General features: G+C 42.5%; 1 protein-coding gene across 2 annotated transcripts in view; it reads right to left on the minus strand.

Annotated features, from left to right (window-relative positions):
• Window positions 1-1,864: 1,864 nt before the first annotated feature.
• RERG (RAS like estrogen regulated growth inhibitor) overlaps window positions 1,865-25,735 on the minus strand; it is a 168,946-nt gene continuing 145,075 nt past the window's right edge. For both annotated transcript variants that reach the window (XM_006030859.3, XM_025212533.1), the window contains exons 4-5: window positions 7,146-7,219; window positions 1,865-4,332 (exon numbers count right to left, since the gene is read on the minus strand). In XM_006030859.3, the coding sequence (XP_006030921.1) occupies window positions 3,925-4,332; window positions 7,146-7,219 (482 nt within the window). In that variant the 3' untranslated portion in view covers window positions 1,865-3,924. The remainder of the gene's footprint in view (window positions 4,333-7,145; window positions 7,220-25,735) is intronic.

Here is a 25,735-nt window from a genome sequence, read left to right on the forward strand (position 1 = left end):
AAAAGAGCTTTTAATTTAAAAACAAAGTAGTGAGAGAAACCAATATCACAAAATTGTCTTTCTCCTTTTGGCCATGTCATCTACAGTTTTCTCTGAATGTAATATTTGCAAATAAAAGTCATACTTTTGTAGAAGGCCTCTATGCAACAATTAAGATGTGTTTGCCTACCATACTGTGTTGTCAGAAGGATGTGACTTCCTCAAGGTAAAGTACAAGGAAAGCTACATTTCTAAATGGACACTTAAGTTAGCATAGCCTTTCTTTAGTTTCAACATCTTCTAATAAATAAGCATTGACATCATTTTTTTGCAAAGTCAATACTAACTTTCTTTTAGTGCCATTCCGATTTGTAAAGTGAATCTACACAGAAAGCGCTACAGCATTCCTTATTATTATTTTATTGAACTTTAAATCAAACCTCCTCGGTGCACAAGGGAAAATTATTATTTTTCCCTAACTGTTATCCTAGAATCTAAAGGCAAGGTACATTTTTGTGGTTGCTGCAACATCATGAATATTAACAATAATTGGATGAACTTAGGTCTGGAACTTGCAAACACTTGCATGTTAAGTTAATCATATGCATTTTCAAGATCAGTGCACCAACAAACAGCTGCTGATGCCTGAATCAGTCAAGAATCCACTCACTTTCTTATACCTCCAGTATTAACAGGAGTGAAAAGGGCAAAACCTGATTTTTGCTGGAGGTGGGGAAGATTGGTGGAGTGATCTGACTGCTATAATTTGGGGGCAGATCTGTTGAAGGACAAGATGATGTATTGCCTGTGACTTCTAACTTGTATTACACTTTAATGATTTCACTGCAACACTTTCACTGTGACAATGTGGGAACACGGTCAGGAAGGCCAACTGCACCTTGTCATGCATCCACAGATGCATCTCAAGCAGGTCCAAGGAGGTGATCCTCCCCCTCTATGCAACACTGGTCAGGCCGCAGTTGAAGTACTGCATCCAGTTCTGGGCACTGCACTTCAGGAGGGATGTGGACAACATGGAGAGGGGCCAGATGAGGGCCACCCACATGATCAGGGGGCAGCAGGGCAGGCCCTACGACGAGAGGCTACGGGACCTGAACCTGTTCAGCCTCCACAAGAGAAGTCTGAGAGGGGATCTAGTGGCCTGTTACAAACTAGTCAGAGGGGACCAGCAGGCATTGGGGGAGTCCCTGTTCCCCCCAGCACTCCCAGGAGTGACAAGAAATAACAGTCACAAGCTGGCAGAGGGTAGATTCAGACTAGACATCAGGAGGCGCTACTTCACAGTCAGGGTGGCTAGGATCTGGAACCAACTTCCAAGAGAAGTGGTGCTGGCTCCTACCCTGGGGGTCTTTAAGAGGAGGCTGGATGAACACCTTGCCGGTATCGTTTGACCACAGTACTCTTTCCTGCCATGGCAGGGAGTCGGATTTGATAATCTACTCAGGTCCCTTCTGACCCTAGCAACTATGAAACTGTGAAACTTGCAACTTAAATACAGTTACATGTGCCAGAGTAGAGAATCAGAGAATAAAAACTAATTCCAGCTTATACAGTCTAATTTCACTCTCTGAACTGGATCAAGTTTAGAAAATAAGCAATTAGCATAAGTAGCTTTAAAAGACATTTGAATGTGAATTCCTTCAATGTCTCTCATCTCAGAGACTTAATAGCTAGGGACAGAAGTTACACACAAAATGGTATAAGTGATCAGAAGCCAGTTGAAATCTGTAACACAACAGAAGTTCAGTGCACATAAACCGCTTTCAAAATGGCCAAAACCAGTTTAAGAGAAACCTGGATGGATGTAGTATCAGACTTAACTGAGTTAGGTTAAACTGATTTATTGAACTTCTATCCCAGATCCCCTGCAGATTCAAGTTAACTCTCAGTCCCCCAGTATCCCAGGATGCTTTGCACCTCCCCACAAACTCCCCCTCACAGAGTGGGTGGGCAAGCCTTGGCCCAAGCTGTCTGCTCCAGACGAACAGGGAGGCATACTCTAACGTCCTGCCACCCCCGCCTTTTTGGCCGGAGCCACTGCAGGCATGTGGCTGCATTTCTGGAATCAAGAGAGAATGTCTGTTCGCTTGCTTATTGGTTCAATCTACACAGGTTAGACTAACCTGCAAAGATTGAATTGATTCAGCCTTGGGCTTTTTGATTGACTGTACTCAGCCAGTGACACACAGAAAAAAATTTAACAGAGTCCCCTTAATGGTTGTGGTTTAGAAACAGCTTAAGGACTCCTGCATCCCCGCTCATGTGAGTATGGTGGGCCAGACATACACAACATTGCACCTTATATGCCTATTCATACCTCTCTAAAGTGCAGACAAATCAAATATCCCTACCTGCCTGCAACTGTAGTAATGTTTTATACCCATTTTGCACTGGTTTTGTACAGGCATAAATAACTGACAAGTGCAAAGCAGTGGAGAATAAAACTGAATGTTGCATAGAAGTGTATTGGTCATCAAAAAAGAGTTTCTAATATTTCCATTTGTGCTCTCATCCTACTAGAAGCTGCTCTGCATGATGCCAGTCTTGAAACCATTCTTAGCTGCACAAAGTATGAAACAAATCCTAAGAAAGGACTATAATCTGAAAACACTTACAGTACTCCCTAACCTGTGCTCCTGTATACCTTTTCTTGGAGGAAGGCCTCAGAAATGCAGCCACTAAGTCAGTAAGGTACAGGTAAATCTGACAGTTTGCTCAAATGACAGGTAGAGAAGGAAAAAAGAAAAGGGGAACGTTCTACCTCAATCACAAATATTGAATCAAATGCATATGCAACTTAGTATCCCACAAAAACATCACAAAAGCATAAAAACTTCTTCTGTAATGGTTTAAACAAGACATAGGCTCAAGCAAGAAAAAGTCCAACTGATTTTTAAACATTTGACTGCTTAGGAAGCTTTTGTAATAGAAAGGTCAGTTTACTTTAGGTGCATACAGGTTTAGATTTGGAATCTTTATCCTTCCCAAACTTTGAGGCCCATATTTAGTCTAAGCTAGAAAAAAACGATCCATTTTTAATTAAATGAGGGCAAAATTAAAACTTAATCTAAACTACTACTGAATTGATTGATTTATGTTTTGTCTATCTTAGAGTTTGATTTCCACCCCTGCCTGCCCCCCGCACACTCATTTCTGTTCTTGGGGGTGGAAATACTAAAATGTCATTGGAAATGTTGTTTATGTACTATTTCCTGCCCAATTCTGCAGCTCTAAGACACCTGGAAAAGCAGATGAACTTCAGACTCACTGAAATCCATCCATCACTGATAATCTTCATCTGGCATGCGACACATTTACTATATTAAATACATACATAAGAGTGTAGGCACTAGTATTAGAGCTGGAAAAAAATGGGTTTGTTACAATAGAAACTGTGTCAACTTAGTGCTGGTAAAGGGTGTCCTGTTAGCAATTTTGGAGACTGATTTTCTCCATCTATAGGGAGTACAATGCCGCAATCTGCAAGTGCATTTTTGCATTTGGGTCCTTGGTCTCTGTTGAGAAATCCAATTGTGATGACCGTGGCTAGATGGAGACTTAGTTTCCATAGACTACTGGAAAGCTCTTGAATGATAATGACTCTGTTTCATACAATCTGGGTTCTACTTGAGTCAGCAACCTAGAGCCATAAGGTGCTGTCTCATTACTCATCCCCTGAGTCATCCAGTCCTTTAGAATATCTCTTTGATGTTGGACAGAAATAACGTAGAGTGGACACAAACACTATAAATCATTTAAGGCTAGAAAAAAATCTAGGCTTATGTTACTCAAAAAGGAAATTGTGCGTTGTTTTCTCTTTGTTTCCCCATTAAAAAATAAAGCATCAATCATGTGATCTGGCTGCCTCCTCCCAACTCCAAACCAAACTGCTCTGTAACATTTTGCTACTTTAACACCACTCTCTTAGCTGCTGATTTTGGTCAGCATCTTGTTAATGGCCTGCTTGACATGGGTGGTGGAGCTCCGTCTCCGAGTCTTGCCCTGAACCATCTTCCGACGTCGCACCTCACGGCAGAGCTCATAGAAGGCTTCCATGATGTTGCCTTCACCAGTGCAAGCAGAGCACTCATAAAAAGCGCATGCTAGTTCTGTGGCCAGCTTTTCACCCTCCTCTGTGCTGACCTGCCTGGAATGATCCAGGTCAGCTTTGTTTCCCACTAGGATGAGAGTAACGTTTTTGGGCTTTTTAACTTCATCCAGCAAGTTTTTCAGTGGCAGCACTTCCTCAAAGCTGCCCCTGTCAGTGATGTCATAGACCAGCACAAAACCTTCACCCCATCGTACATGTCCTTCTTTCTGAATAGCATCCTCCTGTTCAAAAAGAACGACAAGAGTTTTAGGTTAAAGTCCATATAACAACTGAATGCAGCTTGAGAAACAAATAAAATTCCCTCAGGAGAATGTACTTCCCACAAGTCTAGTTCTCAATGGCTGTACAAGCTGCATATACCTTGCACAAATGGGTATAAATCACAGCTCTTGTGATTTCATGGCAGGTATGCCCACTCTTCCAGAAATGCAGAAGACAGCAAAAGGCAGTGTAAAGTCAGGTTTTAAGAACTGTTCACTAGTGAGTGGAATTGTTCACTAGTAGATTGTGTAAGAACCTACTGTAGCCTGGCAATGATTTAAAGATGACCAAGGGTAGGCAGAATCTACTCTGTCTTTGAGCAGATGTAGCTTGCTAACTCATATTTATATGAAGGCTGGTACAACTTAACTGTGGTGCAGCCATGTGCTGCTGACCGTAGTGTATGATCAGCAGGGATCCAAGTTTCCCATTTCCCATGGAAAAATGTGGATTTTCCCCTTTTAAAGGAGAAAAATGTGAGTTTCCCTTTTTGCAAGTAGCTCTCTGCAAGCTGGCAGACTTCCATCCTGCAAGAGCAGGATGGGAAACCCTAAACCCTGTCTGGAGGGGGCGGGGGCAAGGCCTAAGAGTGAGTCAGCCAGGGCTGGGTCAGACTCACTTTCCCTCCTATGGCCTTTGGAGCAAGGAGGGCTTTTCGGGGCTGGGGCCCCAGTGGGATAGGTGAGGATCACACTGCCGGGAGAATCCAGGCCTGTGTATAGAGCCAGCAGGATGGGCAGGGGACAGGGAAGGGGTGTGTGGGCAGTGATCACTCTGTCCCATGCCATGGGCCAGGACTGGGATGAGAGCAGACTTGTCCCACCATGGCTTGTCATGACTAGGCTCATGTTGGGGCTGGAGGCACTGCCCAGCTGGGACAGTGGTGGCGGTGGTGGCACAGTGCAGGAGGGAGTGCATGCTTGCACCCTTGTCCACCAGGCTGGGTGCCCTCAGGGCAGGTTGGGAGCTTAGGTTGAGGCTGGAAGTGCTGCCCAGCCAGGGCAGGGACCAGAGCCCAGGCGTTAGGGGTGACTGCTGCCTATCCTTTGTGCTGGCGGCTGCTGCCCCACAGCCGCCACACCACATCCTGTGGCTGCAGTGGCTGCTGGTGTTTCCACTGGGGCTAGTGCTGGAGGCAGTGGCAGGGGTCATGGGATGTGGGGAGGGGAGGAGTGGCACAGCCAGCCTGCATGCCACCCTGCCCAGCCCAGGACCCCACTAGGCAGACCAGCCCCAGAGGGGAAGTGCGGTCCCTGCATGCCCAGCCACAAGATGGGACAGGACCAGCCAGCAGAAGGCCTAACCACACCAGCATCTGCTGCACTGCAGTCCAGCCCCATGCTTGCTGGGACATGTGGCCCCGGCCTGGGCGGGCTCCTGGTCCCAGGAACCACTTGGGGGCAGGGGGAGGTGATGGGCTAGGGTGGAGGTGGTAGTGGGGGGGGGGTGATGGGCAAGGGGTGGATTGAAGTGGCAGCAAAGTCTGTGTATTTGATGGCTTGGGGGTGGCAGCAGGTAGGGGTATGGCAGAGAGAGACAGAGAGATATGGAGGGGCAGTGGGATGCTCCAGGTAGAAAAGACTAGAGCAGCCTGTGAAGGGGGAGGCCAGCCTGGAGGGGAAGGGTCTTGCCCAGGCAGAAGCAGGCCCAGCCCAGTCCCTGAGCCCAGCCAAGGGATTCCAAGGAAAGGCATGGGGACCACTGGGGCCTGGGCACAGGTGCAGGGAGCAGAACAGCAGGCGCTGGCACTTCTCAGAGCCTCAAAGCAGTGAGCAAGAGAGCCACAGCTGGGCCCGTGAATGGGTGGGGAGGGAGCAAGTTGCGGGGTAGACAGGGACTGTGGGGAGGGAGGGAGGACCACAGTGCCTGGGGGGCTATGGCTTGGGAGCGAGGAGAACTGGCATATCAGTGCCACAAAGCAGCGGGGGGGAGAGGGGGACACAACGACACAGCCACTGCTGGACCCACATCCTGGTGAGCAAAGCGGGCAGGGGGAGTTCTAATTTTCCATGATAAAAAAAAACAACAAAATCAAATGCTGAAATATATAGGTATTTAGAATTTATTTTATTATAATGGTTGAAGCACTGGTAGGCTTCCAAACTGCTTTAAAATTGTTAAAATATATCAATAAAATATTGTGTTCAACTCTTACGTATGTATATAGTGGCGTTTACTTTTAATCATGGAAAGACAGATTGGGAGGGGAAGGGTTAAATCAGAGAATTTGGCATTTTTAAACAGAGAAAACTAAATGATCATTTGATTGTAGCCAATAGCTGTTTGCCAGGCTATGCAAATAAATCTTTTTTGTTTGATCCCAGACCCAAACACTGGGAAGAAAAATTCAATTCAATCTGAACCAAAATGCCAAAATGCTTATTTTGTGTTTTTCTGCTAGATTCTGCAGAGCTGTAATCAGGTAGACTTATTCTGGATTTGGTTCTTGCAGATGTGAAAACAGCATCCTCCTTAGCAGCAAAGAAACATTGCTCCACCTGAGAAGACGTATCTTGGGGACCTGCTACACTTTGCTGCACTTCAGACATGGGGGATAAAAGCTTCTTAAAGTGGTCACACTTCTTCTCCACTAGGCTTTTGGATGACACAACTTGCAAGCTCTAGCATAGACGTGCGCAGCAGATTGGTCTGGCAGCTAGGACAAATGGTGGCAGGGGGTTGAGTCTCTGAATTTAGTCCCTAGAAGTGTGGCACATTTATCTTACTCATCATTACGCACCCTTTTTCTCCTGTATAACCCATCCTCACTCACCTGACCAGCTGTGTCTAGTATCTCCATGGAAACAACTTCATCATCAATCGTTGCTTGGTGACGATATGTTGACTCTTAATACAAAACAAATTTAAAGGCAGTTTGTTAGGGCAAAATCATCTTCTATATGTTCGTTGATACCCATGACTTGAAGTACTGATGTGATGGAACACTTTACCAGAGTCAGTAAGTTATTGAAGTTCTTCTGTATATATGGAATCTGTTTGTGCCATAATCTACCGTTTTTCTACAGCCACATGTCTCTTCCTCAAGTGACACTATACAGTTTTAGTTTTTGTTTCAGCTACAATAAAACATGCTTGTGGACAATGAAAATGAGTGAGGACTTGCAAGTCTCTGAAGTTACCAAAATGGATGAAAAAATTCTACCCTTGTCAGAAATATTCACAGGCTTTCGTTTTCATGTGGGATAAGAAGTCTGTCATAGCTGCAAGCTGAATATCAAGCGATTTTTAAGCTGCAGCACTGGAAGTTATGATTCTTCAAAAGAATGGAACTGTTTTCAATAGAGTTAACCCCAATTTGTACTAGGATTCACTGTATTTTCACAAATTGGAATGTGGCACTAAGGCTTAGGGCCAGATCCTATTCCACCTAACATGTGGCTTTACAGTGATCCTACTTCACCCTGCCTGAGTTCCTGAAAAACCACTAAGGCAAAAGGTGGGTGGGTCTTCCTGTTTCTCTGTGCCACTTTGTGGGACTTATCCTCAAAGGCTAAGGACAGAAGTTACATATAAACCAGTTTAAGTGATCAGAAACTGGTTTAAACCTGTAACAAAACAGAAGCTCAGTGAACATAAATGAGTTTCAAAATGGCTGAAACTGTTTTAAGATAAATCTGGTTGATTGTAGTATCAGACTTAACTGATTTGGGTCAAACCAGTTTATGAAACTGTCCCAGACCCCTTCCTGGTTCAAGTTAAATCAGAGTCCCCCAACATCCCAGTATGCTTTTCACGCCTGGGCTGGGTTGTCAGCTCCAGAGAGCATGGCTGGCCCTGCCCCTCTGCTCCCTAGCTGGAACAGTGAGGGCTGGCTGACATGGTTTGGGGGGGTCAAGCCCAGATGGGGGTGCAGCCCAGTCCATGGGGGCGCGGGGCTGCTCTCCCCCACCCCAAGGCAAACCCTGGCTGGGGTCTGGGGCCAGGGATGAGGGTTAAACACCTTTTTCCCACTCAAACTTACTGCTGACTGCAATGGTGGACTACAAATCCCAGAGGCACCTGGAAGCAGGAAGAGGAAGTGATGAGCAACCCTGCAGAGTCCTGATACTGTAATTATGAACTGCAAATCCCAGAGATCTCAGGGGCAGCAGGAAGAGGATGTGAATACACCACCAGAGACCTGTGCTCTAGTGCTCCCCAGCTTCTGGTCTGAGCCACTGCAAGCATGTAGCTGCCTTTTCTGAATCAAAGGTAAATGTCCGTTCACTTCTGGTTCAATTTAATCTGTGCAGTTTAGACTAACCTGCAAAGACTGAATGGATTCAACCTCAAGCTTCTTGACTGTTTATACTTAGCCAAAGTGAAGATGAAGACGTTTTGCAAAAGTGGACAGGCAAGTGTTTGTCAGGGACTTAAGAAGAGTGATTAAGAAAGCAATTAGATAACTCATAGATGGAACAGGCCCTTGGACTTTTAAAAAAGTAAGATGGCCATTTTCCCTTCACTTAGAAAAAATCCCAATTATCAAAATGGCAAGGGGAGAAATGATTGGGGTTGGGGGCAGGGTGATGGAAAACAAGGACTAAATTCTAGTTTGAGAGGCTCATCTTTCAAAAGAGTTCTTTTCCAAGGATCTTGCCTATAGTGGTGAACTATTCAAGAATGTTAAAATTGGAGGCAGGCCTCTGTTTAGTGGATCAGAAAATTAAAGCTCTCAATTAAAATTGTATCTTCAATACTGATTATCTACAGCTAGGAGGCCAGTGTCTGTCTGGTACAGACTTACTCAGATTAGCAGCATTATCTGTGCCATGAATATTGAACAAACAGTTTTACTTAAGAGAAAAAAACCTAGGGTTACACGGGATATAATTATCAAGAACATATTTATAGAGGTTTGTAATCTTTTCCTAGAATATTTTATGTATTCCTCACTTTTCCAGTATTCTGACATGCTAGCATCATCTATGAACTTTGGAGACAATTGCTATAGGCATGAACTTGTATTTGTGCCTGACTGAAAGGACAGGAACTCTAGTAGCAGAAAGCTCCTTAACACCATGATGCCACCTTAATTTTTTATGTATTAATCCAGAGGGAAGAGTGCCACTTACTAAAACACCAGTGCAACTTGTTTGCAGGCCTCTAGCTCAAAAGCTGAGCAAGCCTGTCATTGCTTAGCTTGAAAGTGGTGTGGCTACAGATGAGGCTCCAGTTCAGGCTAACCATTAAGCACATACACAGGACTTATGCTGTGATAAAATTATAGGATAGTTAGATATTTCAGGACAGTTTTTAAGCAACATGCTGAAATCATCACCTTCTTCCTTTCTTAGCAAAAATTCAAAGCAAAGATTTCCGTATGTATGATTTATAAGAATTGCCAGTAGGTATTAAACATGCACACTATCCATGTCACAGACAACAGGGATCAATTTACTGCTTCTATAGTGCTGCAGATAGGAAAGGAATAAAAAAAGCAATGACCAAAGAGCACTTGTTTTATATTAACAAGCAGCAGATAACAGAGAAGTGTGATAGCATTTGACCTACAACTTAGAAAATGGTCTGTGCTAACATTCAGATTTACAACTCACAGATGGTCTACATCAACAGTCAAATGCTCACTGGAAAACTGCAGCTAACAACTCTGAATGCTTTGCATTGTCAGAGATTTGCTTTTTATTTGGTGCAAATCTCTCCACTAGGAATGGCGGGGGATATATTGAAGGAAACACATTTATTGAACCAGAACTTTTAAAAGGTGTTATGCTCTGTGAAGTTTAGTGGAGAATGTCATCTCTCTAGAATGGTGTGTTTTTAAATGTCAGTGCTGCAAAATCCCTTTCCATTAAAAAAAAGAAAAGAAAATTGTTGTCTAATTGCATTAAGTGGTGCTGTTGCCATTAATCTAAACAAATACTTAATTATCTGGGCCCAACATAGATATAGGATGGTCATGTACCACAGCTCAGGTTTTTTTAAAGATATGTTTAGGCTTTGCCCTATTTAGTGTTGGAAGGCATAAGTGACTAAAGAACCCAAATCCCATTTTTTAAAGTAATTAAGGTCATTTGGCTCTGATCTCTCACTGATTTCTCCCCCCACCCCCTCGTTAGGTAGGAAAGCACTTCAAGGTACATCTATACTATTTATACAGTGCTTCCAGGAGTGTATCTTTTGGGCCTGCCTAGCCCATCCACTCGCCTACTTCTATACACAGGAGCTACAAATCTTGGGGGTCACCCTTCAAATGGCTGCGTCACCTCATTTCTAGGTTTGGCAGGTATGGGCACAACATGAGAGTGCTGCAGAAATAGTATGAACAGACCCTGAGTCACTGACTTCTTGCTATGCTTAAATGCCTTCAAATGTCTGGGCCTGTCTGATTAAAAGCTGTGGAGGAATTTCTCATCTGTACATACTTGTAGCAGCCACAGCTGTGCAATGGTTTTTACTAGAAGCCAGGGTATAGGGAGTCATATGGACCTTCTTTAGGATAAAACTCATTCCTTATGCTGAGGGCTGGCACAAATACAGGCTCCACTTGAGTCCTCAAATTGAAAACCAGTGGGATTTGTATGGCACATATAACTTGTTCCAGTCATCTGCCCAGGAGCATATTTTGTCCTGGATGAGTAGCTTGGTATAGGTAAGAGCTGTGTGAAATACATTTTGGGTGAAAACCAGGAAAAAGAAAAGAAAAACAGCAGAGCCTGATCTGTAAATGTTTGCGGATTTGAGGGCATTTATAAAAGTGCAAAATACTATCTGGATATTTGTGTTAAAGAAATATCATAGGTTTGAATTTTCAAAAGGGAGATGGTGACTACAAAAGAGAATTTTATGAACTAGTGAACTAAAGTACTTGGGTACAGACAATTAAGTTTTGAGTTTTATTCTTTTCTCAGGAGCTAAATAGTCTTAAAGGTTCACACTTTGCGTATGTGTGCTATCTCTGTTGTACAATACTTAAAGAGAAACTGAGAGAGAAAAGTAAAGTGTTTTGACTTGAAGTCAACCAGTAGAGGGATGTTGGTCCAACAGAGATGACATGCGTCTATGAAAGATGTTTCTGATACTTGCTTTCTGGATAATCTTGGGCAATTTTCTGAGCATTGGATTCTCCATTTGTACCAGGCAATAAATCTCTATTATACACCTATTATAATTACATGACTATAATCAAGCAGGTGGAAATTCAATGTTATAGTTGTCTTTCTTTATCTATAAATGCTAAAATCACAGTAGAAATTTGTTGGACCCTGAGGAGTTAATGGGCTGCTATGATGTGAGATGTAGCAGTCAAGATTGTTAGCAAGACTGATATGGAACAGTAAAACTTACCAATTGAACTCCTGACCCCATGTGTTATAGAAGAGAAATGAAACTACAGGTTTCCCTCATTTTATGCTGTACATGTGCTCCTGGAAAACGGCGCAGAACTCGAATTCACATAAAGGGAACCCACTTTACAATGTAACAAATAGAGATACATTCCAAGACCTTGACTGTACTGACCCCCAGACCCATTTCTACCACTTTTACAGGACAATTTTGGTACTCACCAACAGCAGACAGTACACACAAGCGCAGGGCACTATCATAATGGGGATGGCAACCACAGAAACACGTGTCTCACACAACGAATGAGGAGTACAGATCCACACAGGAGACTATATTTTAGTGCACATCGCTCTCACTATGCACCGCACAAAGCAGCTGACTGTGGGTTTCCACCACACAGATCATGTAAGAATGAATTTATCTCGCATATAACGAATTTTTGGTATAAAAAGGGTCATTGCATTAGAGTGAATTTGCACAGACTGAGCCTGCATAAAGTGAGGGAAACCTGTTTCTATTGGGCATCTACACAAGACGTAGAAGGATTGTGGGCATCTACACAAGAAGTAGAAGGATTGTGGGTTAGGTTACACGGGGGGCAAGGAGAAAGGGATTTGGTGGTAGGGGTCTGCTACAGACCCCCACACCAAGCGGAAGAACTAGATTCGGGGCTCCTGAGGCAGCTCTCGGAGATCATAAGAGCTAAGGAGGTGGTAGTCATGAGCGACCTAAACTACCCAGACATCTGCTGGGAGATGCAGACAGCAAAGTCCCACCGTTCACGCAGGTTCCTATCCTGTGTACAGGACCTCCACCTGACACAGGAGGTACATGGTCCCACTAGGGGGAATGCCTTACTGGATCTGGTATTGGCAACAGGGGATGACATGGTAGGGGACCTACAGATCGGTGGTCATCTGGGGGACAGTGATCACCTAATAATAGAATTCTTCATAAGACGTCGAGTGGGTAAGGTAACTAGTAGGGTGAAAGTGCTAGACTTTAGGAAAGCTGATTTCAATGAAGTCAGGCAATTAGTCAAGGATGCACTGCAGAGTAGGAGTTTTGAAGTGATGGGAGCCCAAGAAGGGTGGCTGTGCCTTAAGGAAATGATCCTTCAGGCACAAAGCGAGACGATCCCAATGTGAGGAAAAAGAGGGAAAGGGGCCAGGAGGCTTCCTGTTTCTTAGATTAGCACCTGTGGAGAACACTTTTGTTTTAGGGCATCCACATCCTGGATGTTTTACTCATTACTCCAACTATAACTCATGTTATATTACAAATATTCCCCCAGGCATACATATCTAAGTTTGTTTTTATAGATGATCAAGGAATCCGATTCAAAATAACAGAGAGCAGGGCTATCGTGAAGAGTCTAGTAGTACTGACCCCTTCATAAAGTTTATATACCTCATCTTGGAGCAGGATTTCAGTAACAAAAGAAAAATCTTAGAACAGAAACAAGCCCAACCTTGACCAAGAAAACTCAGCTTCAGATGAATTTGGCTTTATGCCTGAAATTTAAATCCCACATCTACACCTTGGGGCTATCACTAAAGTTTCACTTCAGAAGAAAACAATCTCACAAAAATAGCTTATCCTATTGTTAGAGATGCTAGAAATGTCATTTTTAAACACAGGATGTCGGGGAGGCTTTCTTTGTTTTGTTAAATATGTAAGAAGCTGTCAGTGCATGGGGAATATTTTAATATTAAGGGTGCAGACATACCTCTTTTGGGTGGGAGGTAAATGAGCTCACACTATGTTTTTTCAGTGGTTCACCTCCATACAGGTGCTTGATGAGTACTCAGAAGGTCAGCACTGACACTGATATAACCATGGAGAAGGCTTCATAAGTGTTGTCACCATACTGCCTAAGACTGCTTATTGGTACCTGGATTTATGTGTATGGGGTCCAAAGCATGGTGGGGATTGACAGCCATATTTTAATATGGTACATACCTTAAACTGGACTTGGATCCTAAAGAGGATACTTGATTACTCATTTTAGCCTGTATTATTCTACCAGCTACTAAACTTTTTCAGTAACAGTAACTTTTTCAGAAACAGAGCTTTCAAGCTTGAATAGTGGTTTGAATTTTCCAGATAGATTATAGACCGACCAAAATTTGTGTTTATATATATATTGCACTATATATATATGTGTGTGTATAGGTATATGTGTGTGTGTGTGTGTGTGTGTGTGTGTGTGTATACACACACACATATATACACACAAATTTTGGTCTCTCTCTCTCTATATATATATATATATATTGCACAAGCTTTTAGGAGCTGAACTACATCTCTCTGAATTTTCTAGGCATTGTAGCATCCAAAATGGCATCATTGATTGGAAAATCTATTTAGGTTTATCTTCTGACCAACATACATTTTTCCCCACTGTACCTTTTCTCATACCTTCTGAAGTCTAATTTAAATGTATTAAGTGACAAAACTCTCACCATTTCTCTTTAGTGCCTATTCTAAAATTGTATCCATCTTATTCTCAGGACATTTTTCCCCTGGATTTTCGTAAATTGATCCCACTATTCCTAATGATACCTCTCATATCATGCTAATTCATTCTTTGCAATCTTTTAAAGAGTGTTCAGACCCTTCAAATATTTGTTGATAGCACTCATGCATCACCTCTTAAGCCTGGTCAACAGTGGGTGTGTCTACACATTCATTAATGTGCCGTAGTTACTGCACATTAAGTTTATTTCTTGGTTAAGTACTAAATCAATGCACAGTAACTTGCGCTACTGGGTCTTTTAATGACACTTACTGTGCAGTAGCATGCCAGGCAAAAACCATGCTAATACACTACTGCGCAGTAGTATTAAGCTACTGCACAGTGTTATTAGACTACTGTGCAGTTAGCATCTTGTGTAGACTTGGCCAATATACTGAAATATGTATTTTTCCTTATAAGTAATTTCTTATAGGCTCCTGACTATTTTATCTGTCTTCCTTCTTCCAGTTTGTATATACCTTTTTGTTAATGGGTTGTACATATATAGATGTATAGATAAGTATTCTATGTGTGGTGATTAGAGACATTTTTAGGGGCTAGTAAACATCTCTACACGTAAGTGTCACAACCCAAAGTTGTGAGTTTTTGTTTGTGTGTGCTTCGGCACTGCTGAATTATGTTCCCGTTAAATTGCAGCTTCTTTGCACGGTGGAGTTCTCTGCTGCAGAGGAGAACTCCGGTGCAACGGAGAATTTTCCCGCCAAATTTGTAGCTTTCTGTGCATGTTGCATTTCTTTTGCATCTCGGAAATGCACGGTGCAAAGGAGTTCCCGCCATTTGTATGTTAATTCGAGCCCCATTATTGGCTTGTGTTGAATTATGCACACATCTTGCTAGCCGTATAAAGAGCTTGGGTGGTTTCCGCCCAAGTTGGAGAGAAAGCAATTGGAGTACGAGAGGGAGAGCATGAAGATCTCTAAGCGCTGTGGATCCTTACGAACCCAACGCATTTCTTAAGAAGGCAACAGAGGTCTAAACAGCCTCTGGCCTCTCCCCGTCGCTGAGCGCAATCCTAGACATATCTCTATCCTATATACTCAAGATCCGAACACACGGAGCCTTAACAACTCCGGGGCCAGAGAGCCGAACCAAACCCACGGAGCTTCGACAACTCCGTGGGAAGGAAATTGCCGAACCCGCCGTGCCTTAACAACTCCGGGGCCCAAGAACCGAATTTGTCGTAGTCCTCCAACGAGGATTTAAGCGGAGCTGAACCTGGAAACTGTCCAGCCTACACCGCGACCATCTTGGGTGTAAGTAAATAATCTTTGAATCAACCACTACGCGTCTGTGACTAATTCTAGCCCATGCGTGCCTTGCCGCCGCACGGTTTCCTCTGACCCCGTGTGCCCGGGCTGCTGGCCACAGCCCGCGTGTGCAAAGATGGGTCCACATATCGCTCCCGGCTTGCACATGGCAACATGGATGGGATCGGGAGGCAGCCCGCACAGTAAGTAAAAGTATTAGCCTGCTCTGGATTTTTTTTTTGTGTACAGCTGTACGTGTAGACACTCCCTGGCGGGCTGGGGCATGAGGGTGCTTCAGTGGGGGCACCTGTTGGCTAGCCCTGCACTGAAGCACCCTTGTTCCCGTCAGTCATTCTGCAGCATATAGAGCCTGGTCAGAGCAGTCCTGGGCTGCTACCAGCTGGGGCTGTTCTAACCAGGGTCAGTGTGTTGTCGATGAATATACTCCAGAGTTATTTGTTCCTGCATGTACGTTCTAATGGCGCACTCAGGAGCAAAAATATTTGGAGCAATAAGCTCTGGAGTTTGTTTGTGCACATTAATTGCATGTGCAGATGTGCCTACTGACTATGAGGGATGTTACCATTCCTTTAATAATTCTTCTAACTAGATAAAAGGGATGGGGGGAGCAAAAAGAGGCTTTTTGATCCTAATGTTTTGGACCTGTAATTGATGTCATTATACAAAACGAAACCCTGAGAATAACATTGCATTCCTACAGCATTTTGTTCAATAATGTACACTTAACTCTCACAAGATCCATCATTTTGTAAAATAAAGCTCAATCTATAAATATTTAGGCCATGCCATGGGCCCAAAAAGCATTTTTGAAGCAACACTAGTCAGTTTATTTTTTCAGCTTACAGTGTATTGGCACATTTGTTTCATTTCGTATAATTAATTAATTTTTCTGAAGCACCACAGACTCCAGAAGCTCTTAAAGGGAAAACAATATTCTGTTAAAAGAGCAAAAAGCAAATCAAAAAGTCTTTCCTTAGAAGATTTGTGGTATTTTGTTAAGAAGAGTCTTGCAGCATAACTTGTTTTGAGCTATGGGATTAAAATTCATTGTGAAAACATTATCATCAGTATGCAGAGAAAGTACTGAAGTGCATGAGGCAAAAATCCAAATCCAAATGTCCTCCAAAAAGCCTGAATTATTGATAAACCTGGTAGCATTTCTGATTTGTGGTTATGACACTAGATTTAAGATTCAGTTTGTATTTATTTGATGAACGAATACACACTTGTGTCCACAGTAAGCCTGAACAGGTTGATGTATTTATTTTAGAGGAGTATATTTCGGTGTTTTTGAGGGCAAAAACATCTCCTTGGAAGTCCTCTGGTAGCTTTTAGACCTTATCCTCAGTTGACACAAGTTGACTTTAATGAAGTCAAATAATACCAGGTGAAATTGGGCCCCTTTATTTCAGTTTCTAGCTCCCTCCTTATATATCAAAACAGAATGGACTATGAAGAGACTACAAGGATAGAATGTCTTATTGCCAATGATTGTACCTTTCTGCTTAATATCTTTAGCTACTGTTTTTTGGAAAATATTGCTTTACTCCACTAAGATGCAAACCAATTTAGATGAAACAAACACCTTCATAAATTAAGCCCAAACTTGAACCGTAGCCAGCTATGGTTTTTTTTTAGTACAGATGGTCCTGAATTACTTTCTCATTCAGAGTTCTGGCTCAACTTCATTTCTAGTTTTGATAGTAAAAATGCCAAGATAATTAGAAGAAAACACCGAGAAATGTTGTTCTCATGGTATTTTTCATCCAGAAGGAAACAGGAAGCACAAAGGTTCTGGAGAAACATATCCTGTCCTTTCCAGGTCCATCTATATCCTGTTCTTTCAGATCTCAGTGAGATGTGGTTAATACATATTTGAACTCCTACGCTGTCATTAAAGACTTTGACTTCAAAGTGATGAAGAAACATGAGTAAGAGAACAAGTTTGCTGTAAACATCTAAAAATACAATACTACCTCATAAACCAAATTCTGCTCTATGACACCTATTCAATTAAAAATGTTCATCAGCTTACACGATACCTGTAATGACAGAAGTTATAATTTACAGATGTCTCCTAACAGGAGACTGAGGGAGTTAGGAATTGTGAGATGTTCCATTAGCGAGAAAGCAACTAGCTAGTTAGTGAGAGCCAAACAAGGGATGTGCAGAGGTTGCATGCAGCTCCACAGTTAAAGCTTGTTTTCATTCATATATGCCTGTTTATTGAACACATTGATCTCTAGGTGGTGTCAGAAATGGTAAGTGATAAGGAACTTGAGGATTTTGAGTTCCAAACTGAAAAAGAAGTTGGAAACTGAGAGCATGTGGAGCTATGCAGAAAGACAGGGGTCTCTTCTGTAAATGATCTACCTGCACAGTTAAATAAAAGGACAGTTAGTCATGGAAGTTTTGCAACCAAAAAACATCAAAATAACTGGCTATTCAGAAATAAACATACCAGTGAAGGTGAGATGCATTCTTAGTATCCAAAATAAAAATAGAGTATACAAACTCCTATTAATTGTGGTATCTGGGTAGGTGACACAATTTTAGTTTGTACAAGAAGATACAAGATTCATGCTTCCTGGTGATCCTTTTGGCTGTCATGGCCCAAATCTGGAAAATTTTCCTAAGAAGACACCAACTCTTCCAGAACAGAAGATGCAACCATATTCTTATGGGATGAAGTATACCTACAGACACAAATACAACTACTATTATGCAGTGAGAGGAAAGCTAATGAACTCTGTGCTATGTGCAAGACATCTGCCAAGAGTGCACGTCAGTTGGATCCCAGTAAATGACTCAAGTCTATCAAAACTGGGAGGAAAAGCTTCCCACCAAAAACAAACCAGAAACTGAATCTGATATTTTATTGGTCTGAGAAGAATGTAAAACTTCCTGAAAGATTCAAAGAGACTTGTTAAACTAGGTAGAGAAAAGAGGGACTAGGAAAATAAGTGGTAAAGACTTACTCTAGAATTATACACTAGTAACCTCTCCTCTCTAGATGGTATGTTAACTGATTTCTGTAATTATTGTTAAAAGGGAATATGCAAGGAAAGAAGATATCATTTAGAAATTTTCTCTAACAGGAGACCGAGGGAGCTGGGAATTGTGATATGGTCCCTCAGTGAGAGAACAGCAAGTTAGTTAATGAGAGCCACAGGTGACTGGTAGAAGGGACATGGGGGGGGGAGGGGACAGGACATGTCCCATCCCCCCCCGAAATTGGCCCCCAAAAGTGGGAGTTTTTTTGCCGCGCAGATCAGCAGTGTGTTGCGATGGTGTGTGGGGAGGGGGTACTAAGCTGTGACACAAAAGTATAGGAGTGGATATGGGGCTTTTGGCCTGGCCCTGGGCCTGCCCACAAATTGTGCTCCCCCAGACTCAGGAGGCACCAGTCACCCCAGTGAAAGGCAAACACAGGATCTGCAGAGGTAGCCTACAGCTCCATGATTGAAGTCTGTTGTTCTTCTCATCGTGTATGCCTGTGTTTATTGAATCTGGTACTCATTACAATAGCTGTATGTGCCAGATTTCTAACTTATTTGAGAAATGTGACTGTTACACCTAATTAAATTATATTCCAGTAGCATAACTAAGGTAGTGGTATTGGGGAAAATAGTAACTGCCATCCATGCTGCTGGTCTGGCTGCACCTGCCAGCATTCACCATTGTCACCCAAAGTGCAGACCTACCCAGTGATCCCTCTTCTCTATTCCATCAAGTGTATTTTAATCTAGTATGGTTTCCACAGACATCATCCTGTGTTCACAAACTGTCTTTCTCTACATCCACTCACTACTTCCTATTACTCCTTTCCCACAATCTTGCCACCACTGGGGCCACAGTCATTTTGGGTATAGCCCTTAATAAGTGGAGTCATTTTGAGTATAGCCCTTAATAACCCTTCCTGCATCTTTGACTCCCCTTTCCCCACTATTTCCTCACAAATGTAATCTGAAATTTTCTTCAGTGCTTCTTAATTTATTGCAATTATTATTTGCTTTGTGACAATGCTTTTATTTCCCACCAGAGGGCTTGCAAGTGGGGTCATGGCTAGAAGCTGGGACACCTGGGCTCAACCCCTGTTTTGGGTGGGGGGCAGGGCTGAGAGCAGTGCATTCTGGGATGCTAGAGGTCTACAAATTGCTCATTTTATCTCTGTGGAGCACAGTGAAGTTACCCTAATATGAGTTAGGTAGCATGGCCCAAAGTTAAGCCTTGCTTGAAGTGGTATAACTTTGAGATGCTCAGAGGGCACTTGACATGAGTTAACAAGCTTTAATTTGTGGACATTCACATTTAAATGCCCTTAGTATGTTCTACAGGTTGTAGCTGTGTTGGTCTAAGGACATAGATAGACAAGGTTCTTTGGATAAATCTGATATCTTTTGTTAGACCAACTAATAAAAGTTGGTTTAATAAAAGAGCAGATTTACCCAAAGAAACTTGTCTGCTGTTGTATGGTCTAAGAATAATGTGTAATTTCCCGCTAAAACACTCTCTTAGGTAAATGTACTACTTGCTGTTAAGCATAACCCTTCTCTCCCTTACATCATAACTCTCTATAGAGAACCACATATGAAAATGGTTGCTGACATTAATACCACGTTAAAGTTTCACAGAGAAAATTGGCAAAGGTAAAATTTTCAAATCCACTTTACTAACTTAGTAGCCCAATTTCAGTTTCCAAAGTGATCAAGGACCGGAAGTGTCATTACCTTTAAATGAGACTTAGGTGTTTTATTGCCTAGTTCAAATTTGAAAATGGGAACTTGATTGTTATAAGTGTTTTTGAAGGTTTTGTTAAAAAAGCCAGGAAATACACATGTTAAATTCCAGCAGGGAATTAAATGTTTCTTGTATGCTTGTTTTATAATGTAAATTTTACAACATAAATAGCAATATTAAGCCCCTCATGCCAAAAGAAATATGGGTCAAGGAAAAACCAGCAGTTATTGGCCTGGTTCTCAGGGCTTGTAAATCAGTGCATCTCCATTGACTTCTGATCCAAATTATATGCAACTTACCATTTTTAATGTTGCTCTGGGACCTCAACAGTGATATATCCACAGTTACAGCTCTTCCAAGACTGTCTCCACTGCAATCACTGCAATGCAATTACTGGATTTCTCTTGTCTGTTAGCCAACTGATATTCTCTCTTATATTCTGTTTTTATTGATTTATGGAATGTTGCACGTCTTTATTCTATCTGCTCTTCAGCTCTTCTGTGTCTGCCTTTTTCTTTGAGGCCTAAGGAAGGGTACAGTGGTATCTGAAAGCTCCCTGTCCTTTCCAACAACACAGCTGGTCTTATAAAAGATCACCCACAAAAATCTTTGCCTTTTACATTTCAATCGCAGGTTTAACTGCAGTACATGTGGGCATACCTGAGTAAACTCTAATCTAGCCACTTTAGCAGCTAATCCACTGTGATACCCAGGGTGTCAGACAGGTAAGTGAAGTTTGCACGGTGATGCCTTCATTGCTGTTGGTAGTATATCTTATTAGATTGAAGCTGGCTCAGCTATGTCTACTTGAGCTGTAATTACACCTCCAGCCTGCAGCGTAGGCAGAGCCTTTTGTATGTGAATGATAAGAGGAAAGGAAAGCAGAAAAATCCTGACTCACAGCATTTTACTAACAGATTTTATATTTTCTTTTTCTTCCAGGAAAGAGGGAGAAAAAAGAAACTGACAGTGTTTAACAACCCAACCTAACTAAGAAATCCACACTTCACAGTGGAGAAGGTAAGCTTCCATCTTTGCTCCTTAGAGTAAATAAATGGAAGGCATAAAATGATAAAACTAGTTTGCTAACAGAGAAGCAGCTCCTCTCTTGTTCATTGTTGCAGTAAATACATTTTGTTGTTGTCGTCATAACAACAACAAACATAACGTCATAAAATAGAAAATCTTAATGTGCAAAAAATTCTAAAATACAGAAAAAATCTTAATATAAGGTCTGTTGAGTAGCTCTGGTTTTCTCCTTTCTCCCCAGACTTGATATTTGAGGCTTATATTTATAAACCTAGGCTGTTTGAGCAGCAGGCTTTGTCCTTGCCAAGACTAAGCAAGAATATGCAATGATACCAGACGCTGCCGTTTATTCTCAAAGCTAAATATTTTAGCTGGATCAGTCCTGGAAAGCCGTGGGAATACTTTTTCAAACTTTTAACACCTTTCAACTTTTCCTGTTTAATGTTTCCCTCAAATCCAAGCAGAGGCACTAGTCCTTGGTAGGGATTAGGTACACATAAAATTTCAAGGCCATTTTTGCTGTCTTTGTTTTTAAAGTGTGGTCAAAAGAATTAGGAAAGAGGAATATGCAACCCCTCATGAATGAAAACAAACCAGGAAGATTTTGCTCACCCTTAAAACAAAAATCACCCTGAAATGAAGAAACATCATGGGAAATTTCAGCCCATCTGGTGAATCTTTTAGAAAATGATGAGCAGCAAGCTATTTTTAACTGTAACTATTATGAGCACTGCTAATGCCCACTACAATATAATCAGTTGTCTAAATGTTGTTTTAAATCTGTAAAGTATCCACAATCAGCACATGTAAGAACTGCTATAAAGTATGGTACATTGCATTTTTGCTGTCAAAAGAATTTTACATCTTGAGATTGATATTAAAGAAAACACTTTGTTCTTAAAACTTCTCCCTCTGCTGCAGTCACTTGTGATTTTTTACTATAAGTTTTTTTTCATGCTTTCTAGATGCCAATGTCATGGATTTCAAAAGCTCTCATCTATGCCAGTCTGTTTCCACATATACACTTCAGAGAAATTGGAATTTTTTTCCTAGCTCATTTCCATAGTACAGTTGATTATAAATTTCCATTTTAGAGAAACACAGTGGGAGACACCAAAAGATATATGAAATTTGCGGGAAGTCAAGTAACTTAATTTTTCTACTGTTTTGCAATACAAAAGGAGTCGGGCAGACGGGGACTGCTGCAGCGTCCAATTCTAGTGAACACAGGGTGCGTCTACACTTCCAATTTAATGCAACTGAATAAACTAAATATTTACTTCACAAGGGTATTCCTGAAATCAGATGGGAACTGGTCACCGGTCCAGAGGCCCAGGGAATACAAGGAAGACAACAGTCCACATGAAATCAGTCCTGAACAGGTAAGGGTACTCTTAGAAAATTTTGACATTTTCAGGTTTGCTGGGCCAGATGACCTGCCTCTGAGTCCTGAAAGAACTGACTGAGCTCATAGCGGGACCTCTAGCAAAGCTGCTTGAAGAGTCGTGGAACTTGGCAGTGGTCCCAAATGACTGGAAGAGGGCTAACGTGGTACCCATCTTTAAGAAAGGGAAGAGAGATGACTCTGCAAACTGTAGACTGGTCTGTCTTACTTTGGTCCTGGGAAAAATCTTTGAAAAAACTGTCAAGGAAGCCATCAACCAGAAGCTTGCAACTGGTGGGGTATTAAGAAGCGACCAGCATGGCTTTGTCGAGGGTAGATCATGCCTAGCAAACCTGGTGTCCTTTTATGACCAGGTAACTAACCAGCTGAACAAGGGACATGAGGTTGACATCATTTACCTAGACTTCAGCAGTGCCTTTGATATTGTTTCCCATGAGTTTCTCTCAATTAAGCTGGAGGGTACTGCCCTAGACCAGTTTACAGTGAGGTGGGTTGGCAACTGGCTCAGAGGTCAATCCCAGAGAGTTGCAATCAAGGGGATGGCCTTATCCTGGAGGGTCATCTCTAGTGGTGTCTCCCAGGGATCAGTGCTTGTGCCTATGCTCCTTAACATCTTTATCAATGACTTGGATGAGGGAGTGGAAAGTGCAGTGATTAAGTGTGCAGATGACACCAAGCTGTGAGGAAATGTGGGCGCAGCTGAGGATAGGGTAAGGAACCAGGACAACCTTGACAGACTAGTCCTATGGGCTGAACGCAATCAGATGAGGTTCAATAGGGACAAGTGCTGGGTCCTTCATCTGGGTAGGAAGAACTTTCACCATAACTATATGATGGGTGGTGGTTCACTGGCTGACACTGCATCTGAAAGGGACCTGGGGATCACAATCACCAGAAAATGAATATGAGCCAACAATGTGATGAAGTTGCCAGCAGGGCAACCAGAACTCTGGCGTGCATCAACCAATGTGTTGAAAACAGATCTAGAGAGGTGCTCCTCCCCCTCTACTCGGCACTGGTGAGGCCACAGCTGGAGTACTGTGTCCAGTTCTGGGCACCACACTTTAGGAAAGATGTGGATAAGCTCAAAAGGGTACAGAGAAGGACCATTCATATGATTAGGGACCTGAAGGATAAGCCCTGTGAGGAAAGACTTCAGGAACTGGGTTTGTTTAGTCTGAGTAAGAGAAGACTGAGAGGTGACTTGATAGCTGCCTACAAGTATGTCAGGGTGAACACCAAGATCTAGGGGAGCAACTCTTCAGAAAGGCACCCCTTGGGAGGATGAGGACCAATGGGCACAAGCTAATTGAGGATACATTTAGGCTAGACATAAGGAAAAACTTCTTTTCCATAAGGGTATTTAGAATCTGGAACACACTGCCAGCAGAGGTGGTACAGTCACCATCCCTGGAGGTGTTCAAGAGGAGGCTGGACACCTCATTGAGCTCATTTGAGCCCAATAACCTTCTGCCCACAGCAGGGGACCAGACTTAATGATCTTATAGGTCCCTTCCAGTCCTTCTATTCTATGATTTTAACTCCGTCACCATCTACACATGCATTTAAGAATAGTAATTTAACCTGCCATTGGATAGTACCTGTGTTTGACAGGACTATCTTACGCCGGAATAAATTAATCTACTGTGCCCTAATTGTGGCGCACATGTAGATGGTGACACTTTACTGCACAGTAAATTAGGCTACTGTGCACGCGTGGATACACCCACTGATCCTGAAGAAATGAGGGGTCAGACTGAGCCTGCTCCAGCATAAAGCTCTGTTTTAGCAAAACCTTAAATACACACTTGCCTTATAGCACATACTGAAGTGTCTTATTTATTTGGAGTCAAAGTAGAGTGATCTTCTCTTTGTTGCTATATGGGAGCCAGTCAAAATCCCATTGCTTACAATTTCTTAGTATCCTTAGAGTGACATCAGATTCTTCTGGGCCTTGCACTGTTACATGGTACACTTAGTAGTGTTCATATGGTACATGTAACAGCACTTACAATGCTAACGTTGCACAATTATAGTAGTAAAACGTGCCATCCTGGCATAGTAAAGTTAGGCCTTTTCCAACAAGGAGTATCTCTAGACAGTATTACATCATGTGGGACTGCTTCATGGAGGTAATACAATCAAGAGATTCTGGTGTGCTGGTAGGGGTAGGAGCCAGACAAACAGTTGTTGGGCTCCACTTGACCCCCAACTGCACCAGAGCCAATGGGCTCTGATGTGGTATGGAGGCTGGGAGCTACAAACAGCTGTTTGCAGCTGCAGAGGGACTGGTTCAAAATGTGGGGTTTGGGAGCCAGTTCAAATATTTTGCAATGTGTGGGGGTTGGGATTGGCTCCATTGTGGTGCTGGGGTCCTTCCCAGCTCCCACAGCACACCAGAGCTCTGAACTGGCTTCAGCGTGGGGGCTGACAAACAACTATTTGTCTGGCTCCCAGCCTCATTACTACAGTCTTAAACTGGCTCCAGTGCGATCCCAGGACTGAGACCAAAAGTCACCTGATTTTTGGTCTCAGCCCTAGAATTCCACTCTACCTGGTTCCAGTGGAGTACTAGGATGATAGTAAGCATTCACATGCAGCTGCACAGAAAACCTTCTAAGTTGTATAAATGCTTAGTGTGATCTAAATGCAATACGTGCTAAATGTAACATGTAGGAATACTAAGATTCCACCCAAAAGAGCAGCAGAGTGAGGCTAAGCTTACTGATACAGGGCGGGAGGCAGACGCTGACATCTGATAACAGTTTTCAGTCCCCGTGCTAGAATGTGCTGGTTTAAGGATTCATCTCACACACTTCCTGGCAGAGCCAATAAACCTGCATGGAGTTCTGTTTTATAAAGGTTATGCTGTCCAATACCTGAGCTCTATGCTGTACATCACTCTACAGTGTGACATGTCTGCACCACCACCAGACTGCACTAAGGAGCACCTCAACAAAGCATGGCAGTCCAGGAGATAGAGCTTCTTTTTAGCTTTCTTGTCATACCTTTCTCTCAGACACTGTTCTGTTGGTTATGCATTAGGTAGCAATTCTTTCAACCAGGATTCAGCA

Source organism: Alligator sinensis, unplaced genomic scaffold, assembly GCF_000455745.1.
Source record: "Alligator sinensis unplaced genomic scaffold, ASM45574v1 scaffold498_1, whole genome shotgun sequence".
Classification (NCBI taxonomy): domain Eukaryota; kingdom Metazoa; phylum Chordata; order Crocodylia; family Alligatoridae; genus Alligator; species Alligator sinensis.